At 39.7% G+C, this 22,209-nt stretch overlaps 3 protein-coding genes across 5 annotated transcripts in view; 1 reads left to right on the top strand and 2 right to left on the bottom strand.

Moving 5' to 3' along the window:
• Positions 1-10,520, bottom strand: part of LOC114641537 (tripartite motif-containing protein 16-like) — a 721,005-nt gene extending 710,485 nt beyond the window's left edge. For both annotated transcript variants that reach the window (XR_007934957.1, XM_051927826.1), the window contains exon 1: positions 10,087-10,520. Coding sequence is in view for 1 of the 2 variants with exons in the window: in XM_051927826.1 (XP_051783786.1) it covers positions 10,087-10,501 (415 nt within the window). In the remaining variant the exon portion in view is untranslated. The remainder of the gene's footprint in view (positions 1-10,086) is intronic.
• LOC114641514 (gastrula zinc finger protein XlCGF7.1-like) overlaps positions 1-22,209 on the top strand; it is a 688,851-nt gene that overhangs the window by 291,400 nt on the left and 375,242 nt on the right. The gene's annotated exons all lie outside the window — the stretch shown is intronic.
• Positions 1-22,209, bottom strand: part of LOC114641540 (tigger transposable element-derived protein 1-like) — a 769,935-nt gene that overhangs the window by 133,866 nt on the left and 613,860 nt on the right. The gene's annotated exons all lie outside the window — the stretch shown is intronic.

A 22,209-nucleotide genomic window follows, 5' to 3' on the forward strand; every position in this document is an offset into this window, starting at 1 on the left:
GAAAAAAGAAATCGAAAAACATTTTTTAACTCAAAATGTCTTTCTTCATCGAATGTCTCAAGAGTGTGTGAAATCCAAACTGGACTTGTTTACGGTACCCTATACTCAGACTAGCTTAGAAAAAAGCATATCTAAGTCAAGGTACCCCCTTCTCTCAGCTCTATCTGAAGTCGCGCTGCTAGAGTTTCTGATTCCTGGGAACGGTGAAGACTACAGTACTTGGATCTGAATAACACGCTTCTACACGTCAGTGTACAAGTGTCTGTCAGCTGCCATCAAGTCATCAATCATCTTTGACTGACATTTTGACAGAGGATGTCTGACTATATACTACTGCAGTTGTTGAAGGCTTGTCTTTTTTCCTTCATTCAAGCGTGAAGCACTGTGTCATGTCAAGGCTGTCTGCAGCTTGGCCTTTATCTTTGAAGCTGTCCGCTACCACTCATTGGCACAGCCGCCTGTTATGTTAGCCTTAGACTTACAGGATGTTAGTGCAACAAATAATCATTTATTGAATTAAAATTAGGCAGTCCAGTTTCTAAACATGGACCCTTCTGATCTCAACTTAATTGTTAGGAATTGAATACTTAAGAACTGATTAACTGAAAGGCCATCAATCTTAACAGCTTAGGGTTAGGCCGTAAGAAGGAAGGAAGGGGTAATCAGGAGATACTTAATCGCCAGATAGTAAATATGTGCTGCCAGCAAAAATATTATTATGGAAAGAATACTGTTATGGGGATGTCTTCAGGGATATGAATATTGTTATGAGAAGGTCTGGAACATCAGGTGGTTGTTATGGGTAAAGGTGCTGAGTGGGGACAACATCATGGGAAACTCTATACAGTAGATGTTGGGAAACCAGTCTGGAAGGGGGGCATTTGGAGATAAGAATAATAATATATTCGGGGTGCTCCGGACACTCGGGGCTCACTGAATTGAGACAGGCTTTATGTGCTCTGCAATTGTTTTCTATGCCGTGCAATAAAGTCTTAAATTCTGACTGTCTTTCTGAAGACTCTGCTTGTTTTTCATTTTCTGAGATTTCTCCACAACACTTGCCGTCGCCGTTTACGAAATAGGATTCGGTCGAGGATAGCACTTTGCGAGCAGGAGAAGTGCGTCTCCAGGAGAGTCACAGCAGTGGAGTATGTGGCTGCGTTCCCCAAAGTCTTAAACACGCGCTGTCCCTCCATTCCCAGACAGTGTAGGAGCAAAGCTTTCTTGTGCACATCACTTACATTTTACAAATCAAGAGCCACGAGGTAAGTTTCAAAAGACTCCAGCCAGCGGGACCAAGGCACTGGAGGCTCTCCAGGCAGGGAAGGAAAGGGAGAAGGCGGTGGAAGTGAAAATTCAGCCATCCTTGATGCCAAAATGTTTCATACGATAAAAGAGCGTAGAGGTGCAGTTTGTCTCAGAAAGGCGTTTATTTCTGAACCACTAATCCTGCCAGAAACTCACCCTTTAACCCCAAACACTTTACGGCAAACAAGAACACACTGTGGTCAAATGTACATATATGTTAAAGTACGGCAGACAATATCATAATTAGATTAATTACAGATAACGCTGACTCTGAAAGCACCTTTTTATTTTATTTATTTTTTTATTCTCGTCTTCTTGACTCCACTTGAATGTTGTTGTGCTGTGAACTTTTGTATTTAAGTTGATAAATATTTTGTATGTCTTTATTTGTAAGTTAGACACAGCAATGTGATATTAGTGTTTAATTGGTGAGAAGCTTTCATGTTTAAAGACCCCCTCACCCCCCACAGTCTTTAGGACTGACTGAGGAATTTGATGGCCGAGTTGGTGGAAGAGCTTCAAACCGGTTTGGCAAGTGACTCTCGGCAGGACAGGAAGACCCCCCAGTTGGAGAGCCTCAGCTTATCAGATGGCCTTGGGTTGGGGTGTGAAAGGCAGTGTGTGTGATGGAGCATCAGAGCAGCTTTGACAGGAGTGACTGTGTTTGGACTGAGAGCCGAAAAACACAAAGAAAGCAACTGGCAGCCCCCACAGGAAAGACAAACTACCACTTTAAACACTGAATCTCAATGACTCCTTCTAATAAGAATATAAGTTTAGTGTCACTGTGCTCTGTACAATAATTATTTTATAAATCCATTCACATGTACAGGCCAGGCCAAAGTTAGCCCATAGGGGCTCTCAGCATTTAGAAGTGCTGGGCCAAGCATAGGACAAGATAGACAAAGACAACTGGAGGAATGTATAGTCAGCCTAAAGACAGGCGTATACTATGTTATACTATACTGCTACCAACACCCACATTTTCACTGCAAGTTGGAGGACCTGCTTGCTGATTAGTGTCATACCCAGGATGGATGTTCAGTAAAACGTCCCTTAAAAAGGGCAGGGACACTTTTAGGTTTGTCATGAAGGCCGTGATCACTTCGACTGTGTGACTGGAGTTTGTAAGTCTCAATGGAGCAATAAGTACACAGCAAGAACTCTACAGTACACGGAGAATCTTCAGACCACTGCTATAGAACCTTCTAGAGTCACGAAAAGAGATGATCCCCTCAGTGCACCTGAACTGGGACAACTCAAGTCAAAAACAGGGCTGACTCTCTGGGTGGGCAGCCAAAGCAGACCTGATGTAATGTTTGATGTCTTCATCTCAACATCCATCACAAAACCTGCTAAGGTGCCAAAAATCCATGAAACCAAGCAGGTCACTCGCAAGATGAATTCTGGGAAAGTGGCCTTGAAGTTTCAACACCTTGAAGAGAGGAGTGTAATATGAGTATAAGTTTAATGTCACTGTGCTCTGTACAATAATTATTTTATAAATCCATTTACATGAACAGGCCAGGCCAAAGTTAGCCCACAGGAGCTCTCAGCATTTAGAAGTACTGGGCCAAGCATAGGACAAGATAGACAAAGACAGCTGGAGGAATGTATAGTCAGCCTAAAGACAGGTGTATACTATGTCATCCTCTGTTAACAATTAGCACAAAATCTTCTTTCCTTGTCTGGAAATGGACTATTTACCTAAGTAAGGGCCTGCACGTGGAGAAGACAATATAAAAAGACTTGGACAGCAGACAAACACTTCGAAGCAGATGGACGGATGGGTGATATCGTCATCCGTCCTGAAAACCCTTCCAGCGCAGCGACGAAAAATGGCAGACTGTACAGATCAAGATCCCACTTTGGTATTTGTCTTGCTATTGGCTTCCCATCTGTAATGCCGCGTAAATCGTCAGTAAAGAAAGTTAAGACATTTTCTCTTATGTGATTTTTACCGCTGTATCACTATGGGATGGATATCGCCTTTTAATATCATATCTATATAGTTTTCGGTTACTTAAAACGCCGCAATTACATAATAACTTATTCCAGCTAGGGAGTTACATCGCCCCCTGTCAGAAACAAAATGAATAGCCTGAAAACCTATATTTTAAAATTGGCCAATTTTTAACTAAAGCTACATTGTAATGTCATGAACATCTCCAGAAATTTTGGTTTTATTAAAATCTGTGATGATGAGGTCCAAAAGTGTGATAATTTCATGAGGAATTACCCATCAGGAATATCTCTGCTCCAAATCGATGATATAATCCACCATAAAAACTGCACTTGCCCTTTTAACTCTGTAAAATATGGATATGCCTCATAGATGCGATTCTTTGTCTCCTTTAAACACGACATCAAACCTTTCTATCGGAATAGTCACACCTTCATCTTTGTTCAGGTCTTCTGTTCAAATTGACATCTCAATGCTGTCCCTGTAAGCGACAGTCCAACCCCAAGTGCGTGTTTTTTATTTCTAAGCTTTTATTTCTAAGCTCAGTAACCTGTGTCCATATTAAATCTTCATTTTTTCCAGCTCTCGTATGTCTTTCTCTTGTCAAATGCAGTCAGGATTCTATAATTAGCAGCCATCCTCTACTATGAATGTTAAACTTAAATAACAACACAACACCTTTGATGTTAGCCTCACACTTTTTATTCGTCTCTCCCATAAAACACACCCGTCACGAGTAACCTCCTACAAACCCACTCTCCTCAAACCCTGAATGTCCTACTCCCAGTCAGGATACAGTCCTGTAATCCTACAAATAGGCGCACATATATAAGATATAGAATATCACAACTTAACAGAATGAAGCTCCCGATGCGCAGTTTAAGTCCAGCGAGGATATCCAACAAAGCTCTAAATATGACGGCTTTAATAGACCTGCCATTGCTGTGTCCAAAGACTTACTCAGTGCATGGTCACAGATTTGAAATCAAAATAACATGAACTTTGAAGTCTGCATGTCACGGCTGTCCTCAACAGTCCACTCAGGAGTGACTGACAGTTCTTTTCCCCAATCAGCTTTTTTCTTTTGTTATCAGTTGGTACCTGCCTTTTCTGTGCTGTCCTTTCTGATTTTGTCCTTGTCACCTCTGCCACTGAGCATATTTCATCGATGTCACCTCTTCACTTTGTGGTTTCCACTTTTATATTTTTCTTTTATCTTTTTCCATTACATGGCCAATGTACCCATTTTAGATAAGTCCTTGTAAGAGTCAAGCTATACTCACACATTTGAGAACATTAATGACATGAAATGTAAAAACAGTGTGGCCAAAAAATGAAACACAAACTTACAAAATACAGAAAGTCCAAGCAGAGTGAACCAACACTGAGTAGTGAGGGGGTCAAATGTGACCTTCAGTGGTGGGGGTACAGAAGGGGCCACTTCTGCTTGTTGGAGTTTTCTGTCAAGTAAATGAAGCCGAAGCTTTGTGTAGCTGACACTCTCTCAGAGCAGAGCTTTCTAATCGTCCATCCTGCTGTTGGAGTTTATTGAGCTCTTGTGGCCTCCAGCTTGTAGTCTCGAGGTGAAGAAACGTTATCTTGGGTATCAATATGAAGAAGGTGCTGAACTCAAACTGAAACCTGAACCAACACATTTGGAGTATAGAGTGTCCTTCACACACCACCCCAGGATATACTGACATGGAGCAAAGTGACATCCGTTATATTTTTAGGTTAATTTATCAAAGAAACAGCTGGGTCAGCAGAGATCTCTGTGTGTTTCTGCTTTTTCTCTTATATGTCAGAAAATAAAATCAGTTCATTTCATTTTCATTGTGTTCTGCATTCCTTATCGTGTTGAACTAATCATGAAAATATTATTTTAAATAATATTTCTTCTATACATTAATTGATATTCTTCACAACTGTGGTCCCCTCTGCTAACCCTAGCATGCTGTTGTGATGCCCTCTTCATGTCTTAAACATTTCTTTTTGAACCCTGACTGTTTCATTTTATTTGTATTTAGATCTTCTTAAATTCCCACTTTTGGACTCACCCTTGACACACAGCTGATGAGTGTGTTTGGTTTGTAAAGACTCTTATCATTTATAAATGATAACCTAAATTAGTGTGAAAGTCTTATAAAGCCCCTCTACATTGGTCTGTCATGTGACAGCTCTCTGTTTAGTCTCCTGTCCTCCTCAACTGTCCCTCTCCAGTATCTGATTGGACAGCATTGGCTGTCAGCTGACGTCACTAAATGACTTCTTCATATTCAGGGTTAAGAACGGCTGTCTGCACTCAGCCCAGGCGTCAGCCATCAGATGACATCCCAGAGACGGTACAAGTTCATTGTTACTCAGATAAGGCCCCATCTCCAAAGCTCCGAAATAAAAATATTCCTCTTGTTGTCAGTGGCACCTCCTGGTAGTTGGCACTGCACTGTGGATTTGATTTGACTTCTCCATTTTTTTATTATTACATTGAACTTTTTCAGTTGTGTTCCGTTGTTGAAGTTGTTATCACCACACAGTACTGTTGCTACCTCATTCTGTTGTCTGGTGTTTGTATTGTTCACCATCTTATGTCACAGCACTGGTGCAGAGATGATCAGTCCCTGTATGCCTGACGGACTGGCAGTACAGTTTCTGAGTTCTTCATGAAATCTTACATGTTGTTGATGATGGCTTTACAGGAGGACCACTTTCAACATTCAGAACAGCTAAGAGGCTTAGCACAAGTAAGACAGTCATTTATGACTATGAAGGCCACTGCTGTCTGAAAAGCGTTAACTGCAGTTAGGACAACAATAAGGTTTTTTCTTGCACATTGAAGTAGTTGAAGAAGATTCTTGCTGTTTGTGAAATATGTGTTGTATTCTAATGTGAATTCATATGTGGATCTGAGGTTACCTTACATCTACAATCTGTTTGCCACCTTCAGTGTTTTCTCCACTATTCTTATGTACTTATTAACTACTTTATCCTGGAGTCCTTTACCTCATTCAGATTTTTTTCATTTTTTTGGTTGAGGAGACAATGGAAATATCATTTTTCAATTCTGGGACAGGCTTTACTGCAATATGACTTTGTGTATGTCTTCGAACACTTCTTCTGGAAGAGTACTCTTTACCACATTCAGAACAGGTGTACTGCTTCTCTCCAGTGTGGATCATTCTGTGGCACCTAAGTGCGCTTTGACATGACAATCGTTTGCCACACTCTGGACAGCAAAAAGGCTTCTCTCCAGAGTGAATTCTCATGTGTCTCTGTAGATTGCTTCTCCATGAGAATGACTTACCACATTCTGGACAGCAATGAGGTTTTTCTCCTGTGTGAATTCTTCTGTGGTTCTGAAGATGGCTTCTGCTTTGGAAAGACATACCACATTCTGAACAATGAGATTTTTCTCCTGTGTGAATTCTTATGTGGGTCTGAAGATTGCTTTTTCTTGAGAATGACTTTCCACATTCTGGACAGCAATGAGGTTTATCTCCTGCATGGATTTTTCTGTGTCTCTGAAGATGGCTTCTCGTTGAGATCGACTTACCACATTCAGGGCAACAATATGTTTTTTTTCCAGTATGAATTTGGATTTCTTCCTCCACTTGCTGTCGATCAGTTATGATGGCTTCTGTCTGTGTTACTCCAGTAGCAGGGAGAGAACTGCATTGCAAAAAGGCTACTGTCTGGTTCTCTAATCTTCTTGCTGATTTCTTCATACTGTTCTCATTGTATTGAAGAGAGGGCTGACCAAATGAAGGTGGAGAGAAGCTGCCATTCTTCTGCAATTCTGAAATAACACATTTTAAATATCATTATTTTTTTTTCCCTGACATCTTTATCCAAGGCAACTTACAATTGTTTATAATTCTCGTTTTTCCAAATGGAGCACAGGCAGGTCACGTGACTTGCTCGAGGTCACATGGTGACAATAGCTGAATTTGAACCTGCAACTTCAGGGTTTGACGTTCAAATTCCTAACCACTACCCGCCTTTAAAATAAATGAAACAGTACAAGTATAGTGGTGGCACACTGGCTGGAGTTCCATCCTCACACTGAAGTGCTATTTATGGTTTGGCCAATCCGTGTGTGGTCTTTACATGTTCTGCTGCTGTCTGTTCAACTTCTCCAACTTTCTCTCATATGTGAAAGACAGGCCTGATATGATCAATCAATCACAAATCAAAATCAGCCAATTTTCACTACAAATGACTTGACCGAGATCAGCAAATTAGCTGATCTTAACATCTGATCTTGAATGATAAAAAGCAAGCAAGACAAAAGTTCCAACATTACCAAAATACTGAAACACGTCCTCGCCGGTCTAACAGTTTTATTGACTTCTTAAAAGAGATAACAAATTTGCGGTTTATAATATATGTGCAAAAAGAAGTCAGTGATGGAGGATTCTCTGCGAACACTTTCAACAATACAAACCTTATTCAACATCTGAGAAGTCAACACAAAAGGGACTGGTGTGAAGAACAAGCTGTTCAAAGGCTGAGGCGACCAGTAAGCTTAGTCTAGCTCAGTCACCTACTCTCACTCGGCCTCCAATAATGGCAGCACTTAGAAAACTCAGCCTTATAATACAGACAGCAAGAACACCAAAGACTTACTGGGACAGCAAAAACAGTGGAATTCATAAGCCTGGACAACCAGCCACTTTCAGTTCTGGAAGATGTCACCTTGTAGATCATTTAGATCCACAATTCCATCTGCCAGTGAGTGTTTGTTGACTGATTTATTTGTATAATTAATTTAACAGGCATTAGATGTTTTGAATGAAATCCCTTATATTAGCCTTTCACTGTGTAGGTAGATGGGAGGAAAGGGATACAGAGTTTTACTGAGCTGGTACATAAATATAAATCATTATCAAGTGGACATCGATTAGTTAGAAATTGTAATCAGCCCTCTTATTGGCTTGTTGGTTGGAATGGTACGAGCCTAGTTTTAAAAACCTAAATAAAATAAAATACTACTAATTATACATAATAAGCAGAGTGTGGATTGTCACTACACAGTTACGAATACTGTAACAGATATTTTTATCATAATAGTTTTTTTTACCCAAATTAAACAATGGTACGAGCACACGTATTTCACAGGTGATTGCAAATCTCAAACACACAAACTGCTTAGTGCCGGTGTCTCGACCACAAAGACGCACTCAGAGCGACAGACGACAGTCAAGAGGTCCAAAGAAACTCCCCACCAAACAGGACTGCAGAATGAATGAAGATATTGACAATAAAGATAAAAACGATATGAGTCAGCAGTATCAGAGGTGAATCTTTATCTCTGTGAACCTTATAACACAAGAGATGCTGGGCCACTGGCTTTCTGGAGGACCAATAAAAGTCGTTGTCCTACCTGTGACCTCCTTATACGAGTGGGGACAGCGAGGGTCTGTTCAGTATGGCAGGAGGACCAGACTGTCCTCAGAACATGCAGAGATGCTTATATTCTTAGATAAAAACCTGAAGCGTTCACCAAGACTGTCTCGTTTTCTTCTTGTCGGAGAAGATGGCTACAAATATCTAATTGAACATTTTATTTGATTAGAAATGTGGAGTATGATTAAGACAGGCCTTTTTTTTGCTCAGCTTGTATTTGTTCCATTATGTGTGCATTATGGGTAAATGTTCTTTGTGTATGCAGTAGCACTTTATTGTGGAATGTGAACTTTATGCATGGCTAAAAATACATTTATTATTGAAAAGAAAAGAAAAAAAAGAAAAACAGTATTATTATTATTATTGACACCAGCAGATCCTAACGGAATGGAATGGGTGATCAATATCAGCTCTAAAGACTCCAATCAGAGCCTTCCTACCCAATAATGAAATTGGGTTTTCTCTTCTTAATTGTAATGTATGTGATGATATTTACATCCTCTAGAACCTAATCTGGCATAAAAAATAAACCTACAAATATATCCGCCTGTGTTAGGGGGGCACAGTGTTTAGCACAGCTGCTTTACTCTTCAGGTGTCCTGGGGTCAAATCCTGCACACAGTTGTTCTACATAGGGGTTCGGAATGGTGTTACTGGTTATTCTGTTTCTTCCCCTCATCCCCTAAAACATGCAGGTGAAGTGGAGTGGTGACTCCAAACTGACCCGATGTGACTGTGGGAGACCGAAGGGCCCAAGATCATCTCCAAGTGAAAATTTCACACCACTACCAACTTGTCCAGGCCATGCTGCCCCACCAAGTTCAGCCTGAGAACAGAACACAAGATGATGAAAGAAGACCCCGAGACCCCCTGAATGTCATCATGGCTCGGACAGGTAGCTCTTGTCACTGTTAACATCACAATTCACGAGATTACCATTAGAAAGATGAGGCACATATTAGGTGTGCACTGGCTTGAGCAAATTCACTCTTATTTAGAGCACAGGGGCGAGGATTTTATTCATACTTATTTAATTCTTTTTGTGTACATTTCTGCTTTAACTGTAACACAATTTAAGAAATATACATGTCTTTAACAAAATATGACTTTTAATATTTTCATTGTACGTAATGCGCTGTTGGCCTAACATACGTCACAGCTTCAGTCAAAGCTTCAAGATGTTCAAGTCATGCGCTCAACACTTTAGATTTTTCCTTATTCACCCAAGTTTTTCTAATGTATCATTTATTAGGTAACCTATTGTTTGTTATCATGCACCTGAGCAGGTGGTCTTTATCCAAGCTCAATCAACCGTGTTTTCAACTCTCATTTCAATCTTCTAAAAACATCAAAGCACCCACCGTTAGAATTATAAACACTCTTTTTCTTTTATATTTAATCACATTACTCACTTATTCCAACACTCCCAGGTGACTCTTCTCCTTCTCTTCCATTTCCCTCTGTGATTTTCTCTTCAGATGCTGATAACTCTGATTTCATCTCTACAGAATTCTCCTGCGTAGCCAGATGTCCCGAATTAGTGGACCAGGGCTGTAAACTGGATGGAGATTCTTCACAGGCCTCTTGCTTGAAAATATCCTCAGTTTCATGCTTTTGAAGTTCAAGACCAACGGAGAAATCATTCAAATCCTCAGCTTTAATGGCAGCAGTCACCTCCTTGCACTCCTCCTCCTCTTTAAAAACTGAAATTCTTTCTTCGTGATCCTCCAGCTTCACACACATATCCTCTGGTGTGAGCCACTCACAGTCCTCTTCTTTAATGTCCACCGTTCTTTCATCCATGCCATTTTCTTTGGCAAAGGCCATGCTGTGTGGGAAACTCTTCTCTCTCTTTAACTGTCTGACCTCCTCTTCTCAGATTCACTTCTAACATAGACAGCCCTGAGCTGGAGACCATTAGACACCTCAGTGTATGGCCAAGTGAAATGGGAAAGTCCTGTGAAAATAAAAGAAGTAGAATTAACTTCATAAAGTCAGTGAAAATAATGAGCACACTTCAGGGTCACAGTGCCCTCTATGACATTTGGTTCAAAGTCACATTTTTCTTGATTTCCTCCTCTGCCTCACAGTTTAAAATTACAAATCAAACAATTCAGATGTGATCAAAGTGCACTGCAGCCATTCATTAAAGGGGATTTGCATACATTTCAGTCCCACCATGTAGATATGACAACACTTTATCTACACGGCACCATCATGTTTGGACACAGCAATGGCAGGACTATTAAAGCCATCATATTTAGGGATTTGTTGGATATCCCCACTGGACTTGAACTGCACATCAGGAGCTCCATTCTGTTAAGTTGTTATATTCCATATCTTATATATGTGCTCCTATTTGTGGGATTACGGGACTGCATCCCGGCTGAGAGCAGGACATTCAGTGTTTGAGGAGAGTGGGTTTGTAGGAGGTTACTCGTGACGGGTGTGTTTTATGGGAGAGAAGAATAAAAAGTGTGTGACTAACATCAAAGGTGTTGTGTTGTTATTTAAGTTTAACATTCGTAGTCGAGGATGGCTGCTAATTATAAAATCCTGCCTGCATTTGACAAGAGAAAGGCATACGAGAGCTGGAAAAATGAAGATTTAATATGGACACAGGTTACTGAGCTTAGAAATAAAAAACACGCACTTGGGGTTGGAATGTCGTTTACAGGGACAGCATTGAGATGTCAATTTGAGCAGAAGACCTGAACAAAGATGAAGGTGTGACTATTCTGATAGAAAGGTTTGATGTGGTGTTTAAAGGAGAAAAAGGATCATATCTATGAGGCATATTCAGATTTAACAGAGTTAAAAGGGCGAGATCAGTTTTTATGGTGGATTATATCATCGATTTGGAGCAGAGATACTCCTGATGGGTAATTCCATGTCAAATCATCACACATTGGCACCTCATTATCACAGATTTTAACAAAATTAAATATTCTGGAGATGTTCATGACATTATAAAGTAGCTTTAATAAAAAAAAAAATTGGCCAATTTTAAAATTTAGGTTTTCATGCAATTCAAATTTTAACATTAAAATCACTCATAACATGGTTATTTTGTCATTTTGAGGATAACATAGTATTTTCACAAACTACAGAGCTGTAAAAGAGCTTTAAAACGACATGCGAACAATTTCTGTTCACTTCTATTTAGGTATAAATAGCCTTTCAAAGTCATAAAAGTCATAAAACTTTGTGATCTTAAAATTTTCTCATTATTGTTGATCCAAGACACGTGCAGTTTCAGTTCCATGGGTCACTCAGATGACCAAATCAGCAGGCCAAGTCTCATTAAAATCTGTGACGATGAGGTCCATAAGTGTGATGATGTGACATGGAGTGACCTGCATGTGTAGATATAACACAGCTGTCCTGATGCTGTGTGAGCTTTTTAAGCAGACAGACGGACGGATGGACAGGCAGACAGTCTTTCCACATCATCAACAAATGTGGAACTGCCTGCACTTTCACGCCGTCTAATGGCCCGAAGTGCAAAGGGGGTCACCAGAGGACCCTACAAGACAAAACACATTGCAGGGCTCCATGGCTTTCTTTGTCGTGAGAGCAATGGAGAGACGCCATGCACAGGCACTAAGCACTCGAATGACCACAAAGATTAGAAGATGTGGACTGCGGAAAGAAAAGAAAGGAAACGCAGCTGGCATTAACAGCATGGATGGCACTTACTCTTCCTTCAATTGAATTGGCGCTAATGAGAATTTTTGGAGAAAAGTCAAGTCTGGTGACGATGGGCATTACTGTCACACATGAAACTGCGTATTTCACCAGTCATAGACAACACAACAGGTGTCATTCGCAACGCAGCCAGAAGAAGTCACCATTGCCAGTCAATAATCTGTTAGACAAATATGGTAGGAGATCAGAATGCATTATCATCAGAGCACTGGGCTAAAGACTACAGAAAAATAAATGAACAGGTGATAATAACAGAGGAGACTGGAAAATACAGAGGAGTGTGAAGAATGAAACATGATGTCATCTACAAAGGAATCAAACTCAGACACATTTAGTGTTTTGGTCGAATCTTTAGGATTAGCGGTAATTGATTCTACTGGCACACTCACAGTCCATGGAGAGAAATGCTTAGACAACGACATTAGTCAGCCTGACCAGAATGAAGTCAACAAGCTGAGGAACTCAAATGTTTCAAGCCGCAGAGCTTTCATACTTGGAGGTGGCAAAGTTGTGCATTCCACCAAACGAGTGAAAATTCCTGTAAAGATTGGAGAGACACGATGTGGCACTGAAACAGAAGTGGTGCCAGCTGGAATGCCAATGTTGTTCAATAAAATGTCCTCAAAAAGGGCAGGGACACTTTTAGAAAATGAAAATGACAAAGTAGTGATGTTTATTCAGCCAGTGACTCTTGAATTAACCAGCTCTGCTCATTACTGTGTGAACACGTCTCAGATAAAGAAATAAAAACGATGAGCATTGTGAACGTGAGATTCTAAGAGTCTCAGAAGACAGGAGTACAGGAGAGAAGTAAAAGGCTTTGTTAAACCTTCACCTCCAATGTGGACCTCCTTCACTGGACGGATTACACAAACTGCTTCATTGCTCAGGTAACAAAGAGTCAGAGTGGACTTCCTTACTTAAATAAATTGTGGAGAATTGTGAGAGTCGCCTGAAATACAGCAAACCCAAACTCAGAGCAGCTGTTGGTTTGCCGCTAGCCTATGAATACAATGAAACTGCGGCTATAGACTGACATGAACGTCAAACAGGAGTATGGAGTCTTCACCTCATTGACACATTCACATGTTTCAGTGCAGGAAGTGTCATAAAGACAAAGAGACCATCAGAAATTGTGACACAATTCATTCATTCATTCTCAGATAATGGAGCTCCTCAGAAACTACTTAGTGATAATGGTGGGGAATCAGAAAGACCAAATGCGGAGAGCACTCCAGAGACAGCTTAATTCTGAAAATGATAAATCTGAGACAAAGTGGACGACAAAAGAGTGGACTGTGCAGAATGGAAGGGACCTGCAGATGTCATTGGACAGGATGGAGTTGTGAAATGTGTCAGACGTGGAGGTGCTCTTGGAAGGGCCCACCATTCTAGACTATGTAAAGTCTTCGGTAAAGGTGACAATCGACATACCACCAGCAGTGAGAGAGATGAAGAGAGAGATTTATCTAACACTACATCAGATAATGAAGACACTGGAGATGAGGAGACTCTAATCTCTTCAGTCTCAGTAGAAGATGTCGATGTTGAAGTTGAGCAAACTCACAGGTTAAGATGGAGTCATTGTGTTTGTCTAAAAAAGGGGCAAACACTGAGATATGTGGGCAGAGATGGTGGCATACAGATAAAGTATTAGATTGGGCTGGCAAAGCATAAAATGGTATAATTTAGAGTTTACTGATCCTGACAGCACTGCTGAAGGGTCTGTTGACACATCAAGTGTGAATAATCTGCAAGTTGAACCAGAAACTAATGAACTGCAACTATGGGACTTGTGTGTGGAAATCACGGAGATATCAGCTGAGTCAGCAAAGTAGGAAGAGATAAGCAGCTGGGAAAGTAATGGAGCATTTGAGGAGGTGGAAAACCACAAGATGGATATGCTCTTTAAAAAGAGACTTCAGCAGGAATCGCACCTAAAGACCACCTAGTGGCACGAGGGTCTGAGGGGCAAGATAGGAGTGGGCTCAACAGGGATTCACGAACATGGGCATCAGAATCTGCTCACCAAGGTCCCTGAGACCTCTTTAAACAATGAGGACTGACCGTTGAGCTCCAGTCCATAATAGTCAAGTCGCGGCTCTGCAGCTTTCACATTTTTTATTTTGATGTCTTCATGTGGTCCGACACAAACAGCACCGAGTAATGTTCTTCATTTAACACGGCCATCTCTAGTAAGCTAAAGTATCAAAGTGTATAGAAATACTGAAAGTAGTTGGAAAGGATAGAAGATATTAAATCATTACCATTTCAAATACTGCAAAATAAATAAATAAATACAAATAAAAAACTGTAATGCCATGCCAGCTGTAGATTTTACTGTATCCCTCCAGTAGCACTAGCTTGTGTAATGTTTGTATTTTTATTTCCCAATAAACAAATCAAAGTCTCCCTGTTACAGTGAAACCGCACGAGCATCTTTCCTGATAAGAAAACACCAAAAACGAAATCATTTAAATTATTTCTAATGGGTCTCAGTATGAGACAAACTGCTGGAAATTAAACCTGAACGCGCCCTGTAACGCCCTTGTTCGCCGTCACTTTAACAAAGTTTACCAATGACGGCTTTAGAGGAAAGAGGAAAAAACGTAAAGAACAAGCAGAGTTCGAGAAAAATCAGAAATGAACGACGGGGCCGTGCGGGAGCGAGCGGCTGGACAAGCGCGTGCCCGACGGAGAAAGGAGAAGCGGCGTGGAAAAGTGCACGAGCGTGAAGAGAGCAGAGGCAAACCCGAGTTAACGCGCCTCCACCAAGTCAGATGTAGCGTTACATTTCACGGGACAACAACCGTAAAATAAATTAACGTAACAGCAGGTAAAAGTGCACGACCTCCATCATCCACAATAAACTCGTGAAGGTGCGATTTGCCCCGCCGACTCCACGTATCGCTCAATCCCCAATACTTAAATGCGATACCACGTGGTGTCAGGCACTTCCTCAATTTTAAAGCCGCTCAGCATGTCGCGATCTTCCTCACTGCTGGCATTCCCACCCGTACGCGATCCCCACGTTCGACTCTGTCTCACCTTCCGCCTCTTTGATTGATCTTATGGTCGTGAAGAAGTCGCTACATGAGGGTCTCATAAAAACATACTAGTGATGTGCTGCTGGATAAAGACTTGCCGAGCTTTTCAACTTCCGCTATGATGCTCATTTGAAATGCGCCTGTCACGTGATTTTGAGGCCGCTAGCGTCATGACGTCATTGATATCTGCGCAGTCAGCAGCCGATTTGCTCAGCCCCTCATCTGCTGAACGGCTCCAAGTAGATATTGCTGCAGACCGGATTAAGTTGGGCGTGAAGATCATTTTCGACTTTAGCCACTCGTATATTAATTTTATGTACGTCAAACCGTAAAAGCAGTTGGCCCTGCTGCATCTGTAAGGTGTGCTGACGCGAGTTTAAATCCTAGCTGGGGTTCGCTTATGGTCCCTACCCAAAGTTTTAAAAGAAGGAGTTTTTAAAGATCTATGTAGTACTTGTCTGTAAGTTAACAAATAGGTTTAGCAGACATTATGAACGATTCACATGGGTAACCTCGTTCCTTGTTGTGTAGTCTTGTCCACCTAGAATCTGTAACAAATTAATAAGCACGTTTTTCATAAGGCAGCACGTATTATAACAGTCTAGCGTCACCCCATGTCGATCATATCTGAGAGGCTAAGAAACGCATCACCAAAGCCGACTTGTATCTGCGCACGACACTCCTCATTAAACGTTTTTACTACTCAGTGATTCCCAGATCTGTAGCTGATTTGTATTATTGATTTCCAAAAAGCAATGTGAGTAAAAGCGAGCTCTGCATAACTAATCACAACTGTCTTTAAAACAGAATCAGTGCAATGGACAGTGTCTTCTGAAATTTAGGGAAAGCCTCGGGATTTCTGCATTAATGAGACAAAATGTTGAAAAGAAACTGCGATTTCATCCAGAGGTGGACATAAAGATCACTCAAGTACTGACAAGAAGGAGCAGCTGGATAAGCACATCTGGAGCCAAACTTTTAAAAAAACATCCGACTTTGTCAGCAACATCCCTTCCTTGTGAATTCATCTTATCAAAATAAGTAAATAAGTAGACTTCCGAAGTGCAGCACAACAAAGTAAACAGAATTCTTGACAGACTAAGTTTTTGTCGTTTCTGTTTTCTTAAACCATCTTCAGTCCCACAATCCCCCGCAGTTACTGACACGTTTAACGTTCTCTGCTCCTCACCTGTCGTGTTACCCAAAGCATCAACACGGAGTTTCATTCAAGGCTTTCATTCAAGGTCCTGTCATACGCATAAAATAAGACACACATGTCCTCTACATACGTGTTCAATAATAATAATAATAATAATAATAATAATAATAATAATAATAATAACTATTATTAATTAGTATTATTATTAACTGGCAGGAATGAGAAAAAGCTACAGATTGTAATATTTATGAGAAGAGCCCTCATGACATCAGGGTGAGGAGGTGCCTTGTCTCCCGTTACGTGAGCTCGTCTGCCGCCCCTCACTTACACTGGCACGCGTTACACTGGGGGGCAAATGCAATGGAGAATACCGACAACGTACACCTTCAGAAGTGCAATAAATCGACTGTACACTGAAGCATTCCATTGTCAAACGTAAAATACAAAGGAGAGCATTTCAGATAAACGATGAGTTTTGTTAATTATAAACAATGCAACATAACTATTATATGTATTGTCACTTTTTTTATTTATTTTCACCAAACGTTATCTACATGCGGAAATGAATATGGTAATATGTTTATAATAATTCTGATTAAAATACACTGTCAAAATATATTAATGAACAAACTGAGACACATTGGCCTTTTATCACAGAGCGTGTGCGCTGTCATTTAGGACACAATGCATTGTTAACGTCACGCACTCTCTACTGACGCGATGTCACGAAAACAAAGAAACAGCGCAGTCCATGAAACTCACAGCCTGCTTGATTTCTGACCTCCTAAAACGGACACTGTAAACGCAGGCATTTCAATAACTAATTTATTAATATTAGATAATATCATATTTTACTGGTAGGGTACGGATTATACCAGAGTGTATTAAAGATGTTAGTTGAATCGATTTTCAGGTGCTGTGCAATACTAAGCGCTCTTAGAAAGAATTAAACAACAAGCAGGTCCGTTTGTGTGGCGTATTGTTACAGGGCGGTTCGGAAAACTCAATTCGGAGCAGTAAATCGACAGATTCAGCTGTCGATTATTTTTATAATAACTATTATTATATGTAATTAAATTATCAGTGACCGTCATTAAGAACTTATAATTGCCCTGCCCTGTAATTGTCCTGTATATCACGTATATGCTAGTTAATCAGAAGCAAAACCTAACAGTAACCTGATATTTTAGATACCAAAATATATTCCAGAAAGACAGTGAAGAGAGATTGAGCTAATATCACGGGATTTTAAACTGAAAAGTGGAAAAGTTTCTAAGACAAACGAAGTTAATAGTGGATATATTATTTTTTCTTGTATAGTAATGTTAAGTTTGAATACACTTGGGTCACTTCAGATGACCTTTTTCATAGTTCTGTATATATATTTACAGTACATAATGGAAAATTTTAACAAGTAGCTACAAACAAAGGTCAAGTATTACAGCAATATTCAATTACCTCCTCTTCAAGAAAGTTCAAATTAGACTCTAGACAAAGGGGAAAAGAACAGCCAGTTATTATTATTATTATTATTATTATTATTATTATTATTATTATTATTATTATTATTGTATTATTTTGTAAAGATCTTTCAATGATAGTATAGTTTGTTTAAACTCTTAAAGCAATATTCAGCGTTTCATGCTTACCTCTCCTGCATTCTTCAAAAATATTGCTTTTGAAGTTACACTGTAAAATATTGCTGTAAATTTACAGTCAGTTTCCTACAGTATTTTCCTTATTTTCTTTACACAGTAACATACTGTAATGTTTTAAAGAATTACTGTATATTTACAGCAGATAACTGTTTTCAATGTTTTTCTCCCTAAATACAGTGACATAATGTAACAAACTGAAAATACGGTAGCATACTGGACAAGCAAAGCATTCTGGGATTGGTTTGTGAGGAGGAGGTGTAAGCTGAGCAGAGATTTCAGATCAGAAACATATTAGAACTTTTAAGAGTACTCTTACGTACTGCTAATTAGGTTATAGCGTATCATTTATCACCCAGCCTATTCAGTTAATTTATTTTTGATAGTATTTGTTTTGCACCTTCCATTGTTGAACTGCATTTGGCGTTTGGTGTTTGTGAAGCGGGAGAACGTGTCGGCGACAGAATAGAAAGATCCAGAAACAATTTGTTGCGGTTTTGACTTGGTGAGCCTCTTTCTCTTTTGCTTGATATCATTTTTTACTTTTTTTTTTCTTTTTGTCTTTGTTAGCGAGTTGGTTAGTTATTCGTTTTACAATCGTTTCACGCTCTCGGCCATCTGGTTTGTACATGTGCAGTTAGTTTGTACTTAGCAAAGTATCGTATAGCTTTTACAGCCCGCACAACCATTTTGCCCTGCTCGTAAAGTGGAAAGCCCACTTGTTCAGTTAATATTTAAACATTTTCTTTATTTTTAACTTAGCACAAAGTGCTGTGCTGTTTTGAGCCAGTATGTCATTAGAGCAAATACATTCATTCTAAAGTAACATGGGACATGCAGGCATTGTAAAATAACGTAGATGTTATAATTCTCCGTCGTTTTACATGTAAGGCATCCAGTACACGAGTTTGAAACTCATTTAACTCAGGAAACTTTAAAGTTTGTCAAATCAGTAGTGGAAACTTAGCCGTTTGTTGCAAGTTGTCAGGAAAGCATTATAATTAAAGCAGCGAGTGTATTTTTTTTTTCCGACTTGTTAGATTATATAACTGAACCAAAAATGCTGCAGTGTCACTTCTGTGATCGTGCTTTTCAATCAATATTGATGTTTTATCAACACATGAAAATCCATAGTCATGTTCCTAATACTGATTTTAAATGTGGCATTCCAGATTGCTGTAGGTCTTTTAAAAAGTTCACAGCTTTCAAGTCCCATACATATAGAGACCATAACAGGGGGGCTGCAAAGCGGGATGTAACACAGACAGACCTGGGACTTGATGTGTCAAACTTAGTCTGTTACATTTATTTGTGCCAAGCAAAATTTAGCGATTTAAAAAGCTTCTTTGCTCACTTGAAGTCTCACATTAAAGAAGGAACCGTAGTATCTTGTCCATTTAGATGTAACTAGGGGGCTCCGCCCCCTGCTCGCTTCGCTCGCCAACCCCTGGCGTTGGGACATGAGAAAGAGTCAGATGTATGAATTAGATATAGAATAGTGTGCAGCTTTGGATGATGCCCATAGAAATAACAAATAGAGTGTTTGTCATATATTAATGTTTTATTGGAATATTTCTTTGTATACAACATTAGCAGTAAAGATGGTGTCTTGTCCTTGAATGAGTCTTCCTTGGCATGGATTATTTATAATTTTAACTTTAACGTCAGATGAACGTCGAACACGTGAGAAGGCAACATAAAGTTGTCCATGTCCAAAAACGGGTTCAGAGAGGTAGATGCCAACCTTGTCCATGGTTTGTCCTTGTGATTTGTTGATGGTCATGGCAAATGCAGGTTTAATGGGGAACTGTCGGCGTTTCAATGTAAAAGGTAATTCTAGCTCAGAACTTGTAAGGTCAATTCTAGGAATGAGAACAGTATTGTTAGCATGTGATCCTGTAAGAACTGTTGCTTGAATAACATTGCGTGTCATGGTGTTGACGACTAACCGTGTGCCATTGCATAAACCCTGTTTTGTGTTAAGGTTTCTTAATAGCATGATTATTGTTCCGTTTTTAAGGGTAAGGTTGTGTTGTGGTAATCCGGCTGGGTTAATAGTGTTCAAATATTCTAAGGGGAAATTTATATGTTCATTGTCGTCGTCAGAGTCAACTTTGTCTGAGCTTAGAAAGATCTGTGTCTCTCCAGGAAGTAATGAAATGACTTGGTTATTAATGTGATTAACATTAATATTTTTTGGACATAATATAGTGCGTTGTGTTAACAGGGGTATTTGGTCTAATGTGATTGCTGTTCCAAATATCTCTTTTACTAAGTCGTCCGAGATAAAGGATTGTGGAATAGAAATAATATCTGGGTGAAGTCCATCTGTATTTGTGAGTGTACCATTTCCCAGTTGTATTAGCCAACTGTTATATTCTGGATCTGGACATCGCATGTTTTGTACCAACTGTATTGTTTTAAAGCAATGCCAATTGTCTGCGTATTTTAAGGTGGACTGAACAATAGCTGAGCGCATGGCATGTGGAACAATAGCTAAGCATTGTCTAAAATCTCCTCCTAATAAAAGAACTTTTCCTCCAAAGGGAATATTATTATTCATCAACGTTTGTAGAAGTTTATCAATGGTGTTGAGTAAGTGACTGGATGCCATTGTACATTCATCAATAATTATCAGTTTTGCAAGACGGATCTCTCGGGCATTGCTACTGTGAATGTTCATAGTGGATACTGATGTCTCTGTGATTGGGACCGGTATTTTGAATATTGAGTGATATGTACGACCATTTATTAACAGATTTGCTGCCACTCCGGTTGTAGCAGATGCGATAATCATCTGTTGTCTTGCAGCAAAGAAATGTATAAGTGTTTCATAAAGGTATGTTTTTCCGCTTCCTCCAGGGCCGTGAAGAAAGAAGCATTTGGGTATAGGGCTGTTGTCCTCCGTGGCATGAATAATTTGTTGAAAAGCATCAGATTGTAATTCATTTAAAGAGGAAAGCATAGTTTGTGCAATTCGTTCTTCTTGTTGTAGATCAATAGGTGTGTAATTTATATCCGGTAAGGAATCTGGAACATTTGGTAAATGGAAGTTTTCCAATGTATACCCAAGGAGCATAAGAGCCAATCCTTCCTGTCCAGTTGGAAATAATATGGGGTATGTTAAAGTATCAAGAAGCGGAAAGCAAATGTCTATGCGTTTGAATGTAGGTGTGTTGTTTTTATCAGGACGTAAATGTAGAACAATATCTCTGTGAAATGGAGGCTCACCATCTTTACTTTGAAAGACAATTGCCACTTCATTAACGACGGGCAGATTGTATCGTCTTGGATCTTGTTCTTTGTCCTTTATCAAGACCAAAGCAATTGTAGTTGCCGCTATACCTTCTGCATTTGCTTTTGTATTTGCCTCCTTTTCAACTTCATGTAGCATTTTTATAGACTTAGCTAATGGGTGATTGTTTATGACATGAGAGACATTTCTCATTATAAGCTCTGTGCATTGTTTGTTTTCAGGAAGGTTCATGCGTTGATAGATCGCCTCATCCGGATCTAGGATGTAGATTTGTGCATATTTGCGTTGTTGATTTGTTTCAGGGTGCACTGTTCCAATGCGATGCAATATTTGTCCACATATGCGAAAGCAGTATGGGCCATTGCCTTTTGGTGGCCTGATATGTACTCCGGTTGATGGAAAAGCAAATGAACTATTGTAGGATCTAATACAGTTCATAAAGTTTTTACTTTCAGGCACATCGTTAGTTAGAAGCTTCTTTAGATATTCAGGATATGAATGTAAAGGAGGCAGTGTAATCTGACCTTTTTGACAACAACGTGTAAATTCATTATTTGTATTGCCAGTTGTTTCTTCTGTGAAGTTAAGTGAATGACAATGATTGCAAATGACATTCATTAATCCCAATGAATTTTCGTCAATAGTGGATTCCTTATTGAAGGCGTTTTCAGCCAATTGTCGTAAGCGTTTAACAGGTGCGTGGCGTTGAT

Source organism: Erpetoichthys calabaricus, chromosome 5, assembly GCF_900747795.2.
Source record: "Erpetoichthys calabaricus chromosome 5, fErpCal1.3, whole genome shotgun sequence".
NCBI classification, from domain to species: Eukaryota; Metazoa; Chordata; class Cladistia; order Polypteriformes; family Polypteridae; genus Erpetoichthys; species Erpetoichthys calabaricus.